At 51.4% G+C, this 19,500-nt stretch overlaps 1 protein-coding gene across 1 annotated transcript in view; it reads right to left on the bottom strand.

The window, feature by feature from the left end:
* Positions 1–19,500, bottom strand: part of ITSN1 (intersectin 1) — a 203,128-nt gene that overhangs the window by 5,273 nt on the left and 178,355 nt on the right. The window contains exons 31-34 of the mRNA XM_040980773.1: positions 18,344–18,450; positions 11,697–11,880; positions 9,791–9,889; positions 3,627–3,794 (exon numbers count right to left, since the gene is read on the bottom strand). Of these exons, the coding sequence (XP_040836707.1) occupies positions 3,627–3,794; positions 9,791–9,889; positions 11,697–11,880; positions 18,344–18,450 (558 nt within the window). The remainder of the gene's footprint in view (positions 1–3,626; positions 3,795–9,790; positions 9,890–11,696; positions 11,881–18,343; positions 18,451–19,500) is intronic.

The following is a 19,500-nucleotide window of genomic DNA, read 5'->3' as shown; positions in this document are numbered from 1 at the left end:
GAGAGACAAGAGATCTTTCATCTGCTGGTTCACTCCCCAAGTGGACACAATGGCTAGAGCTGAGCTGATCCAAAGCCAGGAGCCAAGAACTTCTTCTGGGTCTTCCATGCTGGTGCATGGTCCCAAGGCTTTGGGTCATCCTCTACTGCTTCTCCAGGATACATCAAGGAGCTGGATGGGAGGTGGAGCAGCCAGGACATAAACCAGCACCTATATGGGTTGCCAGCACATGCTAGTGAGGATTTAGCCACTGAGCCGTCACATTTGGGCCTGTAACTCTGCCTTTCAAATAAAAATAAACAGATCTTAAAAAAAAAAAAAAACTGTGATCAGTCCCACAGGTCCCACTGCCAAAGCACAAATGGAGGACGCCTCAGTGCTGCACACAGAGTCTTTTCGGGCTGTGCAGTCCAAGTTCCAGGCGCGGCTCTGGAAAACGCCATGTGGCAAGGTGACGCTTGGCTGTCACTGCTGGGGCCTGTCCCCTAGGGGTTTGTTTGTGTCTTAAAGGGTGATGGCGCGTGCTCCTCCTCTTGACCTCCTGGGAAGCTGGGCAGAGAGTCAGAGAACCACCCAGACAACGGCCACTTGTGTGCCTCCCTGCTGGGTGGAGACAGGAACAAGCTGCCACTCCCCTGAATGTTCTAAAGACCACACTTAGATGAATTAGGAATCGTTTTCATGTGTCTCCAGCCAAAGACAAGAACGTCAAGGACAGCACTGGGTTCGAGATTTACTCATTGCTGTGAGTCCCAATCTGGGCCACACAAGGCCCACTCCACAGTGGTAAGTCAGGACATAGAAACCAACATGCCCCTTCTCCTCGCTGGGAATGCCAGGGAGACAAACACACCTAGAGCCACTGCACAGCAGCTGAGCCAGAGCAGTCATCTGATGTCATGGAGGGACTGTGAGTCATTAAGATCAAACGACAAGACCTCTTTTCCTCTGTGATGGCCTAAGAGAAGAAACTCGGGATGCTGAGCTCCCCAGGGATGTGGCCAGACATCAGGAAAGTGCCCTTTCCAAAGTTCAGCCTACTGCCCGGTGGGATTCAGGACCCAGCCAGGTGCCTGGGCTCCAGGAGCCAGATAACGTTTCTGTGAGTGATTCCCAGGCCTTGCTCAGGCTGATCTTGCCCAGTCTGAGCCCACCCTTTCTTGGCATTCTTCACCGATGCCCTGCACAGGCTGCACCCAACATAACCCCTGACCTAACTCCTGGTGAGAGAAACATCTTCATTCTTTGACACACAACCAACTGACGCCTGCTCTGGTGTCTTCCCCACCTGACCATCCTGTGTTCCCAAAGCACCTGGTGCCTCACTTAGCTTCACTATTTGTTATCAAAACTGACCTAACCCTCACAGTGGTCAAGAAAATATAAATGAAAACCACATTGAGGTTCCACCTAACTCCAGTAAGATTGGCCTACATTCAGAACTCCACTAACAACACCTGCTGGTGTTGATGAGGGAAGAAAAGTACCCTCCTTCACTGTGGGTGAGTACAACCACTATGGAAGTCAGTGTGAGAGTACCAAGAGAGCTGAAAATTGACCTGCTGTGTGACCCAGTGGGATACACTTCTGGGAGAAATGAAGTCTGCATGTGGAAAAGAGACCTGTAATCCTATATTTATAGCAGCACAATCTACAATAGCAAAGACATGGAAACAAGCCAGATGCCCATCAAAAGAGCATCTACAATGCGGCCTACCCTGAAAGGTGTGGGGTCAGGAGGTGGGGCTAGGAGGAGCAGGTGGCAGTGTCCTCCGTAGTCAGTGGCTGCTGTTCAAGCTTGTAGGAGAGAAGACACCACAGGGAGCATGAAGGAGGGAGGCGTTGTAGGCAACCCTGGGTACACACGTGCATGTGGGTGTGTGTGTGTATGCACCTTGAAAATAAAACAAATGAGACTAAAAGAAAGGTTAAACGACAGAATTAGCAGCCAATGGAAACACTTCTGTTTCTAGAATTAGGGTTCCCTAGATACTCTGAATGATTCACCCAACAAAAGCTTTTTAAAAACTGAGTGAGATATCTAAAAAATCCAGATTTTAATTGCAAGTAAGCTGGCAAAATATAAACACAAAGACATGTGCAGAAGCCAAAAGCAGAGTGGAAATTGGAACGTTGGAAGATGAACAAGCTTCAAGTCAGCTTTAGCCTTGATCCCTCACCCACTCCCTTTTTAAGGAGTCAAGCTGTTGTGGGGCAGGTTGGGGGAAGGAGCAGGGAGAAATACGTCCTGTCCCTGAATCACTGCCTAAAAGTCTGTAACAGCCAAGACTGGGCCAAGCTGAAGCCAGGAGCCAGGAACTCCATCTGGGTCTTTCACATTGCTGGCAAGGGCCCAAGCCCTTGGCGGGCCATCTTCTGTTACTCTCCCAAGCGTGTTAGCAGGGAGCTTGGCCAGAAGTGGAGTCACCAGAATTCAAATAAGCATCCTACAGGATGTCAGCACCACAGGCTGTGGTTTAAATCCACCCCACCACAATGCCAGCCCACTTTGAGCCTCCTCTTGGAGCCAGTGATGTGCAGCTTCTGCTTGAACAGCCACATGGAGTCTGAGGTAGGAGACGGGTCCAAAGGACTGAGAAGGGAGTCTCCTAGAATATTTGCACAAACACTTAGGTCCAGGGAGAATGAATGAAAAACTCAGGTACAGAAGGAGCTAGATACAAACTACTATTTTTGACCCTGATGCGAAGGAAAATCTGTCCCTGAGAATGTGTGACAAACACCAGGCAGTTCTTACACAAGTTAACAACCACGAATCACACAGCTGGTAGAACCCCACCACCACCAGACCCCTTCATGTTTGAGTTGGGTTGATCCTAGTGCCAAATTTCTCAGGCCTGCAACTTCGGACAAGAGACACCTAGAGCTCCACACTCCTTGATGTTGATCAAAAATCACAGGACATGCCCAGCAATGCAGCCTGCTTAGCATGAGCTGGCAGAAACAGCAGATAAAACAAGGCTCGGAACTTTCACAGCTGAGCCCATCAGATCTGGAATACACGGGAGAATAGAACGGTGTTAAGAAAGAAACCAGAGAGGTGAGAACATGACACAAGATTACCAAAGATAAACAGAACTGCCGGCAAACGGAAAACAATGTGAGTGAGGTTTTGAAGAACTCAATGGATAGGGGCCAGCACTGTGGTGCAGCATGTTAAGCTGCCATGCACAATGAGCATCGGTTCAAGTCCCAGCTGCTCCACTTTCCGCCCACCTCCCTGCTAATACTCCTGGGAGAACAGTGCAGGATAGCCCAGGTGCTTAGGCCGCTTCACCCACGCGAGAGACTTGAAGCTCCTGCTTCCTGGATTTGGCTTGCCCAGCTCTGGTCACTGCAGCCACTTGAGGAGTGAACCAGTGGATGGAGGAGCTCTCTCTCTCTCTCTCTCTCTCTCTCTCACTCTCTGTCTCTCTCTCTCTCTGTAACTCTGACTTTCAAATAAACAAAAAGAAATCTTTTTAAAACAGAACTCAATGGAAGGCTTAAAATCAGAAGAGAGGCAGCTGTAGAGAGAGGAAGCAGTGGGCAAATGAGAGTCATGGTTCCTCTCCTGGCACAGGCTGTGTTCCAGCCCCAGCGCCCCCAGCACTCCAGGCGGCTACCTCCGACAGGCCTTCACACTGCACGTGGGCCTGAATCCACTCCAGCCGGTCCGAGTTTTCCTTCTCACGCACGCCCTCGTTCACCTGGGAGCACAGCTCTTCCGCCTTCTCCAAGGCGTGCTTCAGGTGGCTGTGGTCAGGGTGGTTTTCAGGAGTGTTTTCCAGGATCTGAAAGAGAGAAGATGCCACCCCTTGTTTTTTTTTTCTTTTTTAAAATTATTATTATTATTTTAATTACATTATATTATGTGACACAGTTCTATAGGCACTGGGATTCCCCCCACCCCTCCTCTAACCCTCCCCCCATGGTGGGTCCCTTGCCCCCCATTGTGTAACCACAGTTGAAGTTTAGTTGAGATCCCTTCGTTGCAAGCATACACCAAGCATAGAGTCCAGCATATTATTGTCCGGTCAAGTTCAGCGGCTTCTTAGGGAGACCCTCCCCGGTCCAAAGGCAAAGCCAACAAAACAAAATCCCAGTCAATTAAAAGCCCCAATATAATATCAGCAACAATATATAACGTTAAGAGATAAATTGACACAGTATTGAGCAACCAATATGTCAAAATTGGATTCAAGGTCTGAACAAATTCCTGTGGCTATTTCAATGACATTTCAACAATTGAGGTGCAAAACAGTTTTAGGAGGGGTGTGCAGAGAAGTCTTCCATACCTTGGTGAGGAGTACTTAATCCCCGTGTCCTACCTAGTAAAGTGGATGCCACCCCTGTTGGGCTGCCCTGTTGTCCTTGTGGACGGGCCTCTGGGTTCCTTGCCCTGGAGACCCCAGCCCAAGGCACAGTGTCTTCCACCGTGCTGCCTCCTTGAGCAACTTCAACTTTGAGCTTCCTGCAGCAGCAGGGACATGGTCCATGCTCACTCCATTCTGGTGCCAGGAAAGGGCCACTCCTTTTTAGGGCCCAGTGAGGGGTCAAGCCTCCTAGTAAGAGGCGACAGGTAGTGCCACCTTTGAGGCCTTAGCCTGACCCTATGCTTCTGAAGACCCCTTCCCATGGGAAATGTTTTGAGTATTTGGTGCATAGCTATAGGTATGTGTTTCTATGCCAGTAACTGTTAGAATGTTGATGCAAATTAACTTACATGTGACTGATCTTTTAATTATAGTCATTGTTTCTGGTTACACCGCATTAAAAAATTTTTTTTTTGCTAAGGGTACATAACACAGCTCTGACATGTCAGAGTCAGTCCTATAGGGTGTGGAGTAAACGTGAGCGTGTCCTGTGTCCTTTCCTATGCTGTCCCATGGAGAGCTGCTGCCGGCCAGTGACCACTCCTTCCACACCTGAGCACGCTTCCTGCAGGCTGCGTGCTCCCCTCTTTTTCACAAAATGGATCATTCTGTAGGATCACACCGAAAGCTGCATCGTGTTTTATCATTTTTTCATATAACATTCTCTGCCTACCTTTCCATGTTGATACAAAGAAGTTGTCTTCTATCTTTTTTAAAAAGATCTCTCCTATTTATTCAAAAGGCAGAGTGATAGATATAGAAGGATCTTTCTTTTTTATTGTATTTATTTTTTGATGATGGTTACATAGTTGAGAAGAACGTATACCCATATGGATCACTGATTAGGAAGGGGAGGGTTGAGAAATGAGGGAGAGCGGATGAGACAATCGTTTCTATTTTTCTTCTTCCTGTGTCTGGGGGAAGGGAGGAGAAAAGGGGAGAAGGTTGCCCCCGGCAGCCTAGCCACATCAGTACCTGGGGGTTGGGGGCTGCTACTTCATGGCATCCTAGGGTCCCTGATGTGGAGCATGTACCGACAGTGGTTAAGTGATTTTGGTACTGCAAAGATACTGTTGATGTTGTTGCTCCAAGGCTGAGGAAATGCTTCCAAGCTCCATGGATTGACACAGTCCACCCTAGAGTCTCCATCTGTCAAGATACTTCCTGTCAAAGCTTGTTTGGAAGAGGTGTCCCATTTGTCCTGCAATCCATGGTACCAGGCATTCTCTGTGGGCCTCAAAGATCTGTCATGTCTCCCATGTGCATCTGGGCATGACCTCCACTGCACCTCCACTCCACCAGTAACCAAGGAGACCCAGTTCTGACAGATCACAGATCCTGTGATTTTCCCCATGGTTGGAGTTTTGAGTCCAGTAGTCCAGTAGTCCAGTTGAGCAGGGGGAGGGTTGGGGAGGGATTCCCAAAGAAACCTCACCATAGGTGTTCCCAGACCCAACTCCTGTGTGCGCCAGCCAGTGCAGGGTCCAGCTGTCTGTCATCCGTATCAACTTACACACACACACTAGTGCTTACAATTGCCCAGTCAGTTGAGACAGAGATCTTCCAATGGGCCTGCTAGAGGAGCTAGAGGAACCAGAGGAACTCCCCTACTAGGCAGCAGCTCCTGCTGGGAAGCAGAAAAGCCAGCACTGGGGTCAAGCCAGGTAAGGCTGCAGCATGTGTGTGGGCTGGGTCTAAAGGTGTTCCAAATTGGGCAGGGCTCCAGCACCCACTGGTTCACATGAGAGCCAGGTCTGGGGGTAGGCCAGGCTGGGCTAGGCTGTAGCACCTGACAACCAGAGCTGAAATGGGTACAGGCTGTTTAGATTAGGCCACAGTATCCACTTGAGTGCCAAGACTGGGGGAGGGTCATGTCAGGCATGACTGCAGCACCAACAGAAACATGTGAGATCCAGGGCTGGGAGCGGATCTGGTAGGAGAATTTGGGGAACTCCCCTGCTAGGCCACTGCTGCCACTTATGAGCACGAGAGCTGAGTCTCAGAGTAGGCCAGGCAAGGCTACAGCACCCATCAGTTGGCAAGTGGCTGGATCCAGGTGTTGGTCAGCCAGGCCAGGCCACAGCACCTGCTAGCAAGTGCCTGGACTAGGTATGACTCATGTTAGGATGGACAGAAACATCCCCTGGCAAGCAAAAATCCAGGGGTGCAAACAGGCTTGGTACAGCAACTGTGGGGACTCCCTACTAAACTGCAGTTCCCACTGGTGAGCATAAAAGTCATGGATGAGGGCAGGTCAGGCTAGATATAACAGCAGTACTCACTGGCATATGTGTAGGCCAGGTGCAGAATGCAGGTCAGGCTGAGCTAAGCCGCAGCACCCATGGGTGTGCTTGGGAGCCAGAGAGGATGCACGATGGTCTGGCCTAGGCTGCAGCACCCTTCGATTTACACAAGGGCTACAGTAGAACTCACCAGGCAACTGCATCCACTGGTTTGAGCATTGGCTGGTGCAGGCGATGGACCAAACTTGACTCTGCACTAGCTGGCACATACAAGAGTCAAGTTTCAGGTCACCAAGAAGAGGTTTCTTAGGAGACTCCCCAGTTAGACCAGTGGACTCAAACCTCAGCCACAGGTAAAGTCACAACATACGTGAACCAACCTTGGAGTGAATGTATCCGGACTGGGTCACCTCAGTTGCTGATACCTGTACAGTGGACAGGCTGCCCAGGTGCATATGGCAGGCACGACAGCCAGCTTGTCTGGGCCAGCAGAAGGTGTTTCTAGGCCAACTGCCCTGTTAAAGGACGGAAAACAGAACAGGTTGGGCAATTCTCCTGGCCAAGCTTTGCAACATGTTCCTGGCCTGTGAACGCGCTGAGGTAGACTTGCTCAACCAAGAGGCCTTAGAAAGATTTTGTCAACCCTGGTGTAACAGCTCAGAACTATCAAAACCACTCATGTAACATACTTGGAGCATTCTTCCTCACATTAGGGTCCTGAAGGTGTCATCAAAGGACCGTCCCCATCCCCATGCCGGCCCAATCAGGTGCTGGTGTAGTTTGACAACCAGGAGCAGGCCCCTCCCATTCCCCACATCTGGACACAGGAAAGGAAGATAAAATAAAATAAAAAACAAAGAACATTTTTCCCATACACCTGCTTCATTACCTTGCCCCGCCCCCCTTAATTGGGAGGCCCACATGGGTATGCAATCCTCTCAAATACGTAAACAATAAAAAATTGTAAAGATTTATGACTTTTTAGTGAAAAGGCAGATACAGGGAGAAGGAAAGACACAGAGACAGATCTCCTGTCCACTGGTTCACTCCCCAAGTGGCCACAAATGGCTGGAGCTGAGCTGATCCAAAACCAGGAGCCTCTTCCAGGTCTCCCATGCGGGTGCAGAGTCCCAAGGCCTTGGTCATCCTCTGCTGCTTTCCCAGGCCCCAAGCAGGGAGCTACAAGGGACCTGGAACAGCTGGAATAGGAACTGTTGCTCATATGTGATTCTGGCGGAGTCAAGAGAAGGATTTAGCTACTAGGCTACCACACTGGACCCATAATTTAAATCTTTTTTTTTTTTTTTTTTTTACAAAACATCTACTTTATTTATTTGAAAGGCAAAATGATAGAGATTTTCCATCTGCTGGTTCACTTCTCAAGTGGCCCCAATAGCCAGGCTGGGCCAGGAATCAAGAATTCCATCTAGATCTTCCATGTGGGCGGAAGGGGCCCAAGGCCTCGGGCCATCCTCTGCTGCTTTCCCAGGTAGATGAGCGGGGATCTGAATTGACATCAGAGCAGCCAGGATCAGATGAGTGATGCAACATGGGATGCTGACATCAGAGATGCATGTTTAATCCATAGCACCACAATTTTAGCTCCTGCCTTTCATCTTAGAAAGTATTTCGCTAGTACAGATCTCCCCTAAGCTTTCTAACCAGTCTCCTTAAAAATATCAAGTTGTTTCCCAGACTCAAAGAGTCGTTTTAAGTTGCTATGACACTAAAGCCTTCAAGTTTCTGTCCTTGATGCCGTGCTAAGAATTTCTCCACCCTGGTGTTGAAAAGGAGCATTTATATATATATATTGAATATGTGTGTGTACATATATGTGTGTATTTATACTATATGTATATATACATGTATATGTATATATATGCATATATTTTAAGGTTTAATTTCATTGGAAAGGCAGATTAGATACAGAGAGAGAGACAGAGAAAGATCTTCCATCTGCTGGCCCACGCTCCAAATGGCCACAATGGCTAGTCTGAGCTGATCCAAAGCCAGGATCCAGGAGCTTCTTCTGGGTCTCCTGTACCTGAAGAGTCTGAACAAATGTCACCCTACGGAGAGGCAGGCTTCTTCCAGGGCAGGAGGTGGCAAAGACAGAAAAGGAATGCTAGTGGGGCCTGGCATAATGGCTCAGTGATTACATCCTCACATTGCATGTGCCAGGATCCCATACAGGCACCAGTTTGTATCCCGGCTGCTCCACTTCCCACCCAGCTCCCTGCTTGTGGCCTGGGAAAGCAGTCAAGGATGACCCAAAGCCTTGGGACCATGCACCAGCGTGGGAGACCCAGAAGAAGTTCTTGGCTCCTGGCTTTGGATCAGCTCAACTCCTGCCATTGTGTCCACTTGGGGAGTGAACCAGCAGATGAAAGATCTCTGTCTTTCCTCTCTGTAAATATGCCTTTCCAATAAAAATAAGATAAATCTTAAAAAACAAAGAAGTAAAAGAAAGAAAAGGAATGGCTGGGATGAATTTCGTCGTACCATACTCAATTAGGAGGTAACAGGGTGCATTCATGGGTGTCATTCTGCAAACACACATGATCCAAAAATACATTTGAAAGCATAAGGGCATGTAGGTGTGTGAGTGTGGGTGTGGGCACGTGAATACACTTTATAACTGCTACCTCTCACTGGATGGGCCCAGACAGCACGGCAGTGTCCATACTTGGGTTTCTAAGGACCATCCTCCATGACAAAGAGCCAGTCCTGACCCTCCTGCGCAGGAGCCATCGGCCCCGGGATGGCACAGTCACGGGACCAGAGGCCAGCTGCATGTGTGTGCCAATCTCCCACTGGTTCTCACCTCCACATTGCCCCACTTAAGGCTCAGAGGAAAACAGTTGTCATCTCCCACAGAGAATCCTACGGTGGCCTTGTCATCTAGACCCAACTTAGCCAGGGAGCAGCCAGGCGGCCTCACACCACAAGCCTCTGTGCTGTGAACTCTTGGCACACTGAGCCATCTTCCCTTCCCAAGTTCGCTGGCAGCTGACTCCAGCCTCCAACCCAACACCATCTACGAGCTACTTCTACCTGCTGGCTCCCATGGTGGGGGACCAGGGAGGGGAGGAGCTAAGCCAGGAACCCTCCTACACTGCTCCCCTGCCCCTCCACTGCCCCTTTGCTGGACCAGGCTTGTGAAGTACTTACATTTTTGATGATCAGAGGATATCTGGTCACCCGCTGCATAGGTTTCAGGATAAAGCTAGAAAGAGGCATCCCTTTGCATCTGGGGTCCATTGCCAGCCTCTGCAGTAAGAGATTTTTTTTTTTAAAAAAAGAAATGAACATAAGACATCTGCAAGATCCAAACCCAATGACATCAACACTAACACGATTCAGGACCTCCTCGTTCGTCTGGGTGACAGCTGAGGCATCAGGCGTGGCAAAGGCTGGACTGGCTGAGGCCCAATCCAGATGGAAAATGGAAGGCCTGCACTTGTGACCTGTCCCCCAGGGTTAAGCTGCAGTGTCTCCCGTGGGTGTCACTTCCACGGGACACATGTGGTTATGTGCGAGAGGAGACGCCAGCTTCACAGAGAATACCTGAAGTCCATGTGCATGCCTTCACCAGCTTCAACATCCCCCCAGAGGGGACAGGAAAGAGTCACAAGACTCTACGCATGCAATCAGAACATGAATGCTTAGGCAGGCTGTGAGGGCTGGATCCCAGAGTGTGGCAGAGCCGGCCCATGGCCTCCGGGAGACCCAGGCCCCAGGCAGGGAGAACAGGAGCTGAGACCCAGACTGTGGCTTATCTCCACTCCCGCTCCCTGCCTGTCTCCACCCAAGGCCTGTGCCAATCCCTGCTCACCTCAGTGGCAGGTAAAAATCGTGTGTCAAAGCAGGTGCATAAGCCTGCAAGCCATGGGGATGCTGCTTGGCGATTCAGTGCCCAAGGGCCCGGGTCTGGTTGCACGCAGCCGTGAGCCCTCAAACTTGCAAAACTCATCAGTGCCCGGACCTGCCCCAGCTGTGGACACCATCACTCCCTGGGGAAAGGTGTGTGAATGTCCCACCTCAATGGGGCAGGGAGAGGATGGGACAAGAGCACCGAAGAATCCCCCACCCTGGGCTGGTGTCGGAATCTCCAGCAAATTTAAGTTCATCCAGTGCTGACCTCATCCACTGCCCAGAGGCCCTTGGCACCCCGTTAGCTCACCCTACCCCTCCCACCCATGTCCATTCCACTTGCAATTCTTCTTCACAATCTTTCTCATCTGACAGTGACTGGAGGGCCCTGTTCACTGGCTGGGCAAGAGAAACTGGGGGTGAAGTGGTGGACTGTAGGCTGCCATCAGGCTCTGACCTGGAAGAGGTCACGCTAACATCTCATCCACTATTATGAGTCCTGGGGGGGAGGGGTGACCATGGCCTACCCCCCAAATACGGAAACACAAAAGCAAGCTTTCTTCTATGCCTCTTCCTCACCCAAATGTGCCTGTTCAGTGGAAGTGATTTAATTCAATTCCTAGTGTATTCCCTCTCTGGAAGAGTTGTGGGCTATTTGCCTGGTGTATATGTGGTGTGGTCAGCAGGGCCCCACCCTGGCCACGGTTAAAGTCAGTCCCAGCACTTCAGGTTCAGGGTTGGGGGGCTCCCAGGAAGAGGGGGCCATGGGCACCCCATCCTCACACCTCTCCTGGTAGACACTCAGCTGTCCAGGACCCACCAGCACCCATGGCAGAGGGCCTGGCACCTCCGGCTGACTGGCACGGGCCACTGCTGTGAGCTCCAGGTCATCAGCCAGAACCATTCTCTGTGTTGGGACAGGCCAGGAACTCAGGGGTCATCAAGGATAGCAGGGGTAAGCAGAGCAAGAGACCTGCCTGCGTCAGCAAAGGATTCTCGTATATCCAAATCCAACCACCACCGTTGCTCATCAGGGGCATCCTGCAAGTGAACCCCATCATCCCCTGGCATTCTAGCCAAGATCCCACGCCTGTTGGCCTTTGGGAGGTGGGGGAGGGGAGACGCTTGCAGAGAATTCCCTAGCCCACTCGCATGCCCACAGGCTGCGAGAGATGGACACCTGGGGTGGCCGGGTGCTCCTTACTTTGACAAACTCCTTGAAGTCCGGGGCCTCGTCCGTCTTCTGCTGGATGAGGGCGGCCCCGTTGAGCTGGCAGCTGCAGAAGCGGATGTAGGGCTGCATATGTGGCAGCTGCGCGCTCAGGATGTCGCCGATCATCTTCACCGGCATCTTCTCCCCCGACATCTTCTTGCGGACCCTCAGCGCCCTGCACAGGGACACACGCAGGTGGGAGGTGAGCCCCAAGCTCCGGCCGCTTCCCCACCAACAGACACCACCACCACCCCCTGGGAGGGAACAGAAACAAACTGTGTGCAGGACCCAAACCCCAGGGCTACTAACGGGTGTCTATTCGGGAGACAAGGGACAGAGCAAAGAGCAGAGTCTAGCTGTCAGAGGCAGTGCCCGGGCCACCGCTCTGGCGCCGTGGCTGTTGTTGGCTACGGTTTTTTTGTGAGGGAAGGGGACAGAATCCTCGCCTTCCTAATGCACGCAGGACCCCAGTGCTGAAGTCTGGTTTCACGGGACATCCCATGAAGGATGTTCCTGGCTTCTGTGGCCTGAGCGCTGAGCCCCTTTCCCAGGCCACAGCTGGACCACAGAAAGGTGTTGTGGCCAGGGCAAGGGGGTGGCTCATTTCCAGTTTCATCAGAGCATGACTGAGAGGGTCAACCAACAGTCATTCTGCTCTCCATGGCTAAGTCTAAATGAGCGCTTGGATTTTGCTACCACTGGCTGCATTGTTGCTGTGGCTCCTTGGAGGTCAACTCGACTTGGAATGTTGGAGAGAAGGCTGTTAATATGATTAATGGGCCAGTAAACCCAAACAGCACACAGCCTGGAAATCAAGGAGGGCCACTCAGCCAAATGGGAAAGGACTTGAAGCCGTCCTGGTCGGGATTGCGCACCCATCCTCCAGCGCCCACAGCGGGACCCTGCACACCAGCAGCTGGGAGAAGGCTGTGGCTCTGAGCCTCTACACTGCAGGGTTAGTGATGACCTATGAGGTCAGGACCACTGGAGGTGAGGCTGTGAGTGCACCTCACTATGCCAGCAGTCAGAGGTGGACTGACACGTGGATGGACACACCGACACACGGATGGATGGATGAATGGACAGACAGATGGATGGATGGAACCAAATGGTCTAGTAGATGATTTGAACGTAAGGTTTGGAGCCTATCACCTTTGGCTTGCTCTTAACTGTCACGCTGGAGATTTCCACAGGCAAGGTTATGCCATCACAAGGAGGCACTGTAATACTAGTACTGGGCTTTAAAGCGTTGGATCACTTTCTTTTCTTTACCCTCCACTTTTTAATTTGAAAAAAAAAAAAAAAAAGTCCTCGACTGGGCAAGCCAAAGAGAGAAACTTCACAGCCCAAGAGGTGTGTGGTCTGAGGCAGCAGCAGTGCCAGCTGCAGGGAGGCCCTCCTGGAGTGTCGGACCTGGCTGCCAGCAGGCACTGGCATGAGAAGGGGCAGCAGTGTGCCATGCTCAGGGTGAACCAGAGGCCACTTCTCCCCAGTTGGTTAGTGTGGCACATCCCCCAGCATGCAACAGCTATGAGGGGTGAGCCCCCTGAATAATCATTTTTCCCACTTTCTGTCAATGGGAATGAGTAGATAATTTTTTTTTTTCTGCAAGAGAATGAAAGCAGTTTTGTCGTCCCTCCTTGATGGAGGAGACACGGAGAAGCTGGCAGAAGGAGCATCTGGAGGTGGTTCAGGAAGTAAAGCCAGTGTCAGGGCTGTGGGAGCTGGTGCTGGTCGACTCGGGGTGCCCCACCAGGAAGTGGGGCTCAGGTGCTGCGGACCAGGATCTGCATAAACCAGACTTCTGAGGACTTGTGGCTGAGTGTCCCTGGGACCAGAACCCTAAGCATACCCCTGCCTGTCATTGTGGTCCCCTGACAGGGTTCTGAACGCGCCAAAGAGCACCTCAGTGCAGGTGGCTGGGTGAGTACTCCTGGCCTTGTGGAGTCTAAGCTCAGGGCCGGACATGGAGCTAGCATGTGTCGGTGCTTCAACTTCATCATTTCAGAGAAATCGTTGAAAAGTTTGTGAAAAATGTGAGTTAGGAAAAAAATTTGCATGCATTTCAAAATTTTGACACCCAAACTTATTTTTTAATTCAATTTTTCAGGGACTGGCCTTGTGGTATGGGGCGGGTGGGGGGGGATTGCCTGACGCCAGCATTCCCTATGGGTGCCAGTTCTTGTCCCAGCTGCCCTTCTTCTGATGCAGCTCCCTGCTAATGCACTAGGGAGAGGCAGTGAAAAATGGCCCAAGTACTTTGGTTACCGCCACCCATGTGGGAGACCAAGAAGAAGCTCTTGGCTCTTGGTTTTGGACTGGCCAAGCCAGCCTGGGCCACTGTGACCACCAGGGAGTAAAACAGATAATAGAAGATCCATCTCTGTCTCTCCTTCCCTCTAACTCTGACTTTCAAACAATAAATCTTAATAATTCATCTTCCCATGGGTTTTGTAAAGTTCCTTTGACTAGTATTTATGATTCCCGTCTCCTCTTGGAGAAACTGAGGCACACAGAAATTGGGGGAACTTGACCAAAGGCACACAGGTAACAGAGCCTTCCCTGGAGTCCAGGTCTGAGTCTGGAGTCTGCAGGTACGATACAGGCATGGTGGTCCTGCTCACCTCCCACCCTAAGCTGCTCTGAGCCCTGCCCACCGCCCAGGCCCTCCCTTAACTGGAAGCTTCTTTGCAAAACCATCTCTTCCTACAATTAACTCCAGGACAGACGAAGGGAGTGGTGCCCCGCCAGAGTCCAAATGGCCACGTTTGCATGTCGCTTCACAGACAACAGCTTGACTTTCTCCAGAAACCCTTCAGACAAGAGCAAGTCGCTGTCCCCGACTGAGCAGAGCCTACCTGGCCATTGTTAAATGTTCTGTTTCTGACCAAGAGAGGGCTGCATGGGCACTGCCAACAGGAGCCCAACTCCACCTCTCAGCCTGTACTTTGTCCTCTAAGGACTCTGCCTGACCCCTGCTTCTGCACTTGGCAACAACCCCCTTCCGTCCCTCCCCAACCCCAGGGCCAGTGACTGCCCAGTGTGGGGATGGTGGATTCTAACATACTGTCTTTTGAAAAAAAAAAAGATTTATTTTTTTATTGGAAAGGCAGATTTACAGAGAGAAGGAGAGCGAGACCTTCCAACCACTGGTTTACTTCACAAATGGCCTCAACAGCCAGAGCTGGGCAGATCTGAAGCCAGGAGCCAGGATCTTCTTCCGGGTCTCCCACGTGAGTACAAGGTCCCAAGGCTTTGGGCCGTCCTCCTCTGCTTTCCCAGGCCACAAGCAGGGAGCTGGATGGGAAGTGGAGCAGCTGGGACATGAACTGGCGCCCAAATGGGATGCTGGGGCTTGGAGATGGAGTACTAGTCAGTTGAGCCATCGCACTGGTCCCCGCATCCTGTGTTTGCTGACCACCTTAGATAAATTTTTCTTTTCTTCTCTTCGTTCATGTTCTGCTTCAGTAAGACAAAGTCCATTTTTCTTAATGAAAAAGGACACTTAAATACTTCATAATGTTTAAGGAACACTTTTTTGGGGGCAGGGGATGTGTGAAGAAGTGTTTTCATTTCTCCTTTTCCCACTCTCAAACACTCATCCCCTAAAGGGAACAAGAGAATCTCTTAAGGGGTCTGTAGGCACAGCGGTTTAGACCTCTGTCTGCATCGCTGGGATGCCATATGGACACAGGTTCAAATCTTGGTCATTCCACTTCTGATGCAACTCCCTGCAGGGAAACTGGCCTAAAGTGCCTGGCTCGCTGTAGCCACGTAGAGGACCCAGACGGAGCTGCCCAAACCCTTGGCTTCTGTCTGGTTCAGACCCAGCTGTTGTGTCCATTTGAAGAGTGAACCAAAGATGAAAGATTTCTCTCTCTGTCTCTCTCCATTCCCCCTTTCTCTCTGTCTATCTGTGTGTGTGTGTGTGTGTGTGTGTGTGTGTGTGTGTGTGTGTGTGTGTGTGTGTGTGTGTAATTCTGCCCTACCTGCTATGCCACAACACTGGCACCTATAAAATAAATCTAAAACAAAAAAGGATCTTGATTAAGAACAAAAACGAAACACTTCCCAGCACCCAGCACCCCTCCTCACTCCTGCTGCTACTCCAAGGTGCCTGCGCTTGACCTCTGGATATAAAAAGCATTCTAGATTTTTCTGCCCTGCCTTGTTTATTAAAGGTTCATTTCTCAACTCTTAGCTTCCTGGTGAGAGAGCCACCCATGTGTTCTAACCCAACAGAAGGCACCATTAGCAGCCGTGCTCAACCCCCTTATTTTCATTTATTATTGGTTTGTTTGATAAATTCTTTGCCTTTATCTGGATCCAAAGGGCACATCCTGACCCCTGGCCCCAAAGTGGCAGATGGAAGGCAGCTCTCTGATAATTCCAGAATTCTACCTTAAAGTCTCTGTATCCCAGGGGCTGGCATTGTGGCACAGCTAGCTAAGCCACCAGCTACAGTGCCAGCATCCCCCATGGGTGCTGGTAGAAACTGCGGCTGACCTACTACTAACTTGGCAACCTGCTGATGTACCTGGGAAAGCAGTGGAGGATGGCCCAAGAGCTTGTTTCCCTGGAGCCCTGAGAGACCAGACGGAGTCCCAGACTTCTGGCTGTAAGTCCGACCCAGCCCTTGCCCTTTGCAGCCATTTGTGGAGGGAATCATTAGATGAAAGATCTCAATCTCTCTCTAACACAAGTTTTCAAATAAATAAATAAATAACCCTTACAGAGTATGTTTCATCCTGAAGGTGAAAAGCATTAACCAGTGGCCAGAATGGTGGTATAACAGGCTAATACTCTACCTGCTGGCACCAGTACTCCATATAGGCGCTGGTTCATGTCCCAGCTGCTCCACTTCTGATCCAGCTCCCTGCTAATGGCCTAGGAAAGCAGTGGGAGGATGGCCCAACTTCTTGGGTCCTTCACCCATATATGGAGACCCAGAAGAAGTTCCTGGCTGCCAGCATCAGATTGGCTCAGCCCTGGCCATTGCAACTATCAGAAAAGTGAACCACCAGAAGGAAGCTGAAGCACTCTGTGTGTGTGTGTGTGTGTGTGTGTGTGTGTGTGTGTCTCCCCTCTCTCTGTAACTCTGACTTTCCAAGTAAAATAAATAAATGTTTTGGTTTTTTTTTTAAAAGACCAGTTCACCCATAATAGCTTATCAGGCAATCAGCAGAGCAGAGGCAAAGAAAGGGAGTTTGGGAGAGGGAAGGGGTAGGACCACAGGGGTGTATTTGCACCGTGATGGAGAGCAAGTCAATTGCACATGGGATTCCCCACACCAGTCATGGGGCCATGACTGGAACCTCACGGGAACTGAAACAGAGAGTCGCCTGCCCACACGACTGCCCCCAGACAAGCCAGAAGGTGCTGGAGCATGGATGAACCTCAGTGTGCCTGACTCCTCACTCCAGGTTCTACCCACACAGAAGGCAGGACTGGGCATGACTTCCCCTGACCTGAGACTCTAGGTGTGTGTCCACAGAGCAGCCCACCCACCGTGTGACCTTGGCCAAGTCACTCAATCTCTCGGGAATCCTTTTCCCCAGCTGTGATAGGGGCACATGTCCCAGCTCCAGGGCTGGGCAGAAAGTCATGGCTAAGAGGAGGAGGCAGGCAAGTAAGTCCTGCCCCAATGGGGGCTGCTTCCGGAGCAGGAGGGGACTGACGGCAGCGATGGAAGCGAGGGGAAGGCAGCAAGGGGCAAGGAGCAGGCCGGCCTGGATGGATGGCGGGACGTGCTGGGGCAGGGGAGAGGAGGGGAGCTTTCCAAGGGACATTATCGGTACTGTTAGAATTGGAAGGGACGGGGCAATGCCATGGCTCAACAGACTCGACTCCTCCACTTTCAAGCACTGGCATCTCATAGGTGCTGGTTGGAGTCCTGGCTGCTCCACTTCCGACCCAGATCCCTGTTTATGACCTCGGAAAGCAGTGGAGAATGGCTCTGGTCCTTGGGACCCTGCACCCCTGTGGGAGACCCCGAAGAAACTCCTGGCTCCTGTCTTTGGATGGACTCAGTGTCAATCATTATGGCTACTTGGGGAGTGAACCAGCGAATGCAAGATCTCCTCTTTGTAAATCTGCCTTTCAAATAAAAATTAATACGTATGCATATTTGTTAATTAATTAGAAAGAACTCCTGTGGTGATCTCATCCAATCCTTTCATATATTTTTTCCAAATGGGGAAGCTGAGGCCAAAAAAGAAGGGTAGTGAAACCAAGTGTAAACTAGTAGGGGAATAAAACGCAAACAGACCCTCCGGGTGCTGGGACTGGTCCATGCCTGGGCACTTGCAGGAGCTGAGGGTGGCCCAAGGTGCCAACACCCCCTTCACAGGACCCCCTGTCCGAGGGCAAGCCCCATGCCTGGGATGGACCCGCCGGCAACAGGGACACTTTGGAAGGTTACTTCCTCTCCCTTGGGAGCTATAGGGGGAGAGCGTTTCTAGAAGGTGCACTGCGGGTGACGGTGTAGGGTGTGGGCGCGGGCGGAGAGGACAGGAGGTGTGCAAGGGGTGGCCGTGGGAGGAGGGGGTCGCTGGGGAGACACACGCGGGGAGGACACGCATGAGGGACTAGTGTGTGAGCGGGGGAGGTGAGCGAGGCGTTAGAGAAGAGAGGCTTACTTCAGCAGTTTGATATTACACATAATCAGCTCCTTCCAGTTAACAAAAATCATAGCCACCTCTTTTTCTGTCAGCAGCTCAGACTCCATCAGGGGTTTCTGAAAGATCTACAGATGCAGAAAATGGAGCAGTTCAGAAAGCAAAAACGGTTAGCTTGGAACACGTGTGCGCGCGCACCCACCACGTTAGAGCAAGGCCAAGGGAGGATCCTGGGGCATCCATCTTCGCCACCCCTGCCGCACGGGCAGGGGGAGGGGCGACGCCAGCAGGTGCACACCACGACCCCAGAGTGAGGATGGTCCAGGGGGGGAACAGGGGGGTTAGTGATGCGCCTGGGAATGGCAGCCCCACCCTTCTCTCCTGCAGCACCTGTACAAGCCTGGAGCATGCGACCAGGAACAGGGATTCTACCAAGCAGCGGTAACCTGGGTGACCTCCAGGACTGGCTCCAGAGTTCTGTCCCCAGCCTCCTGGGCTGGGCCTGTTAGGCCGGCATCTTGTAAACGTTCCCCATCTTTGCATTCTGCCTCGCCCTGGGCAGGGCCGCGGCTGGTCCCCGGAGCCCTCTTCCCCATGTGTCCTTAAGCTGCTAATGTTGAACCTGGAGTACTACCAAGGTTGTACATTCTTTACACTGCACAAGGGTGCCATTGCTAAGGAGGCAACCAGTCCTAGACATCTTCAATGTGTATTGAACTACAGTTAGGCATCTTGAATTTGCACCAGTGCTGTCTGGGGCAGTGCAGTGGGGTCTGCAATCTTTCCTATACTCCCTTGCCTTCACCCCCAACACAGTCCAGCCTGGCCACATCTCTTCTGGATGCTGAGTGCATCCCATGCAGTGAGTTCATGATGGATCGGGGTGGTGGGTCTGATAGGTTCACAGTACCGATCAAATCATAGAACAATGCCTCAGTCAGCCCTGCAAATGTGATGACTCGCTGAGCAACAGGGGTGCCCGACCCTGCCTCTCTCACTCCTGCTGGACTCTATGAGCCAGGCCCTTCCTTCAAAGGTGCCCTGGGGACGGACTCAGGGAGCATCCTTCCTGTGCAGGGACTCATGGGGGTACAGGAGGAAACCCTCGTTCCGGTGGCAGGTGCTGCACAATGTGGAGGAGTTCTGGGAAAGACAGCTGAACCAACTGGCCACCCTGT

Source organism: Ochotona curzoniae, unplaced genomic scaffold (assembly GCF_017591425.1).
Source record: "Ochotona curzoniae isolate NIBS_2020 unplaced genomic scaffold, NIBS_Ocur_1.0 contig_3498, whole genome shotgun sequence".
Taxonomy (NCBI): Eukaryota; Metazoa; Chordata; class Mammalia; order Lagomorpha; family Ochotonidae; genus Ochotona; species Ochotona curzoniae.
The sequence above is the reverse complement of the archived record's forward strand: the minus strand, read 5'-3'. Positions and strand labels throughout refer to the sequence as shown.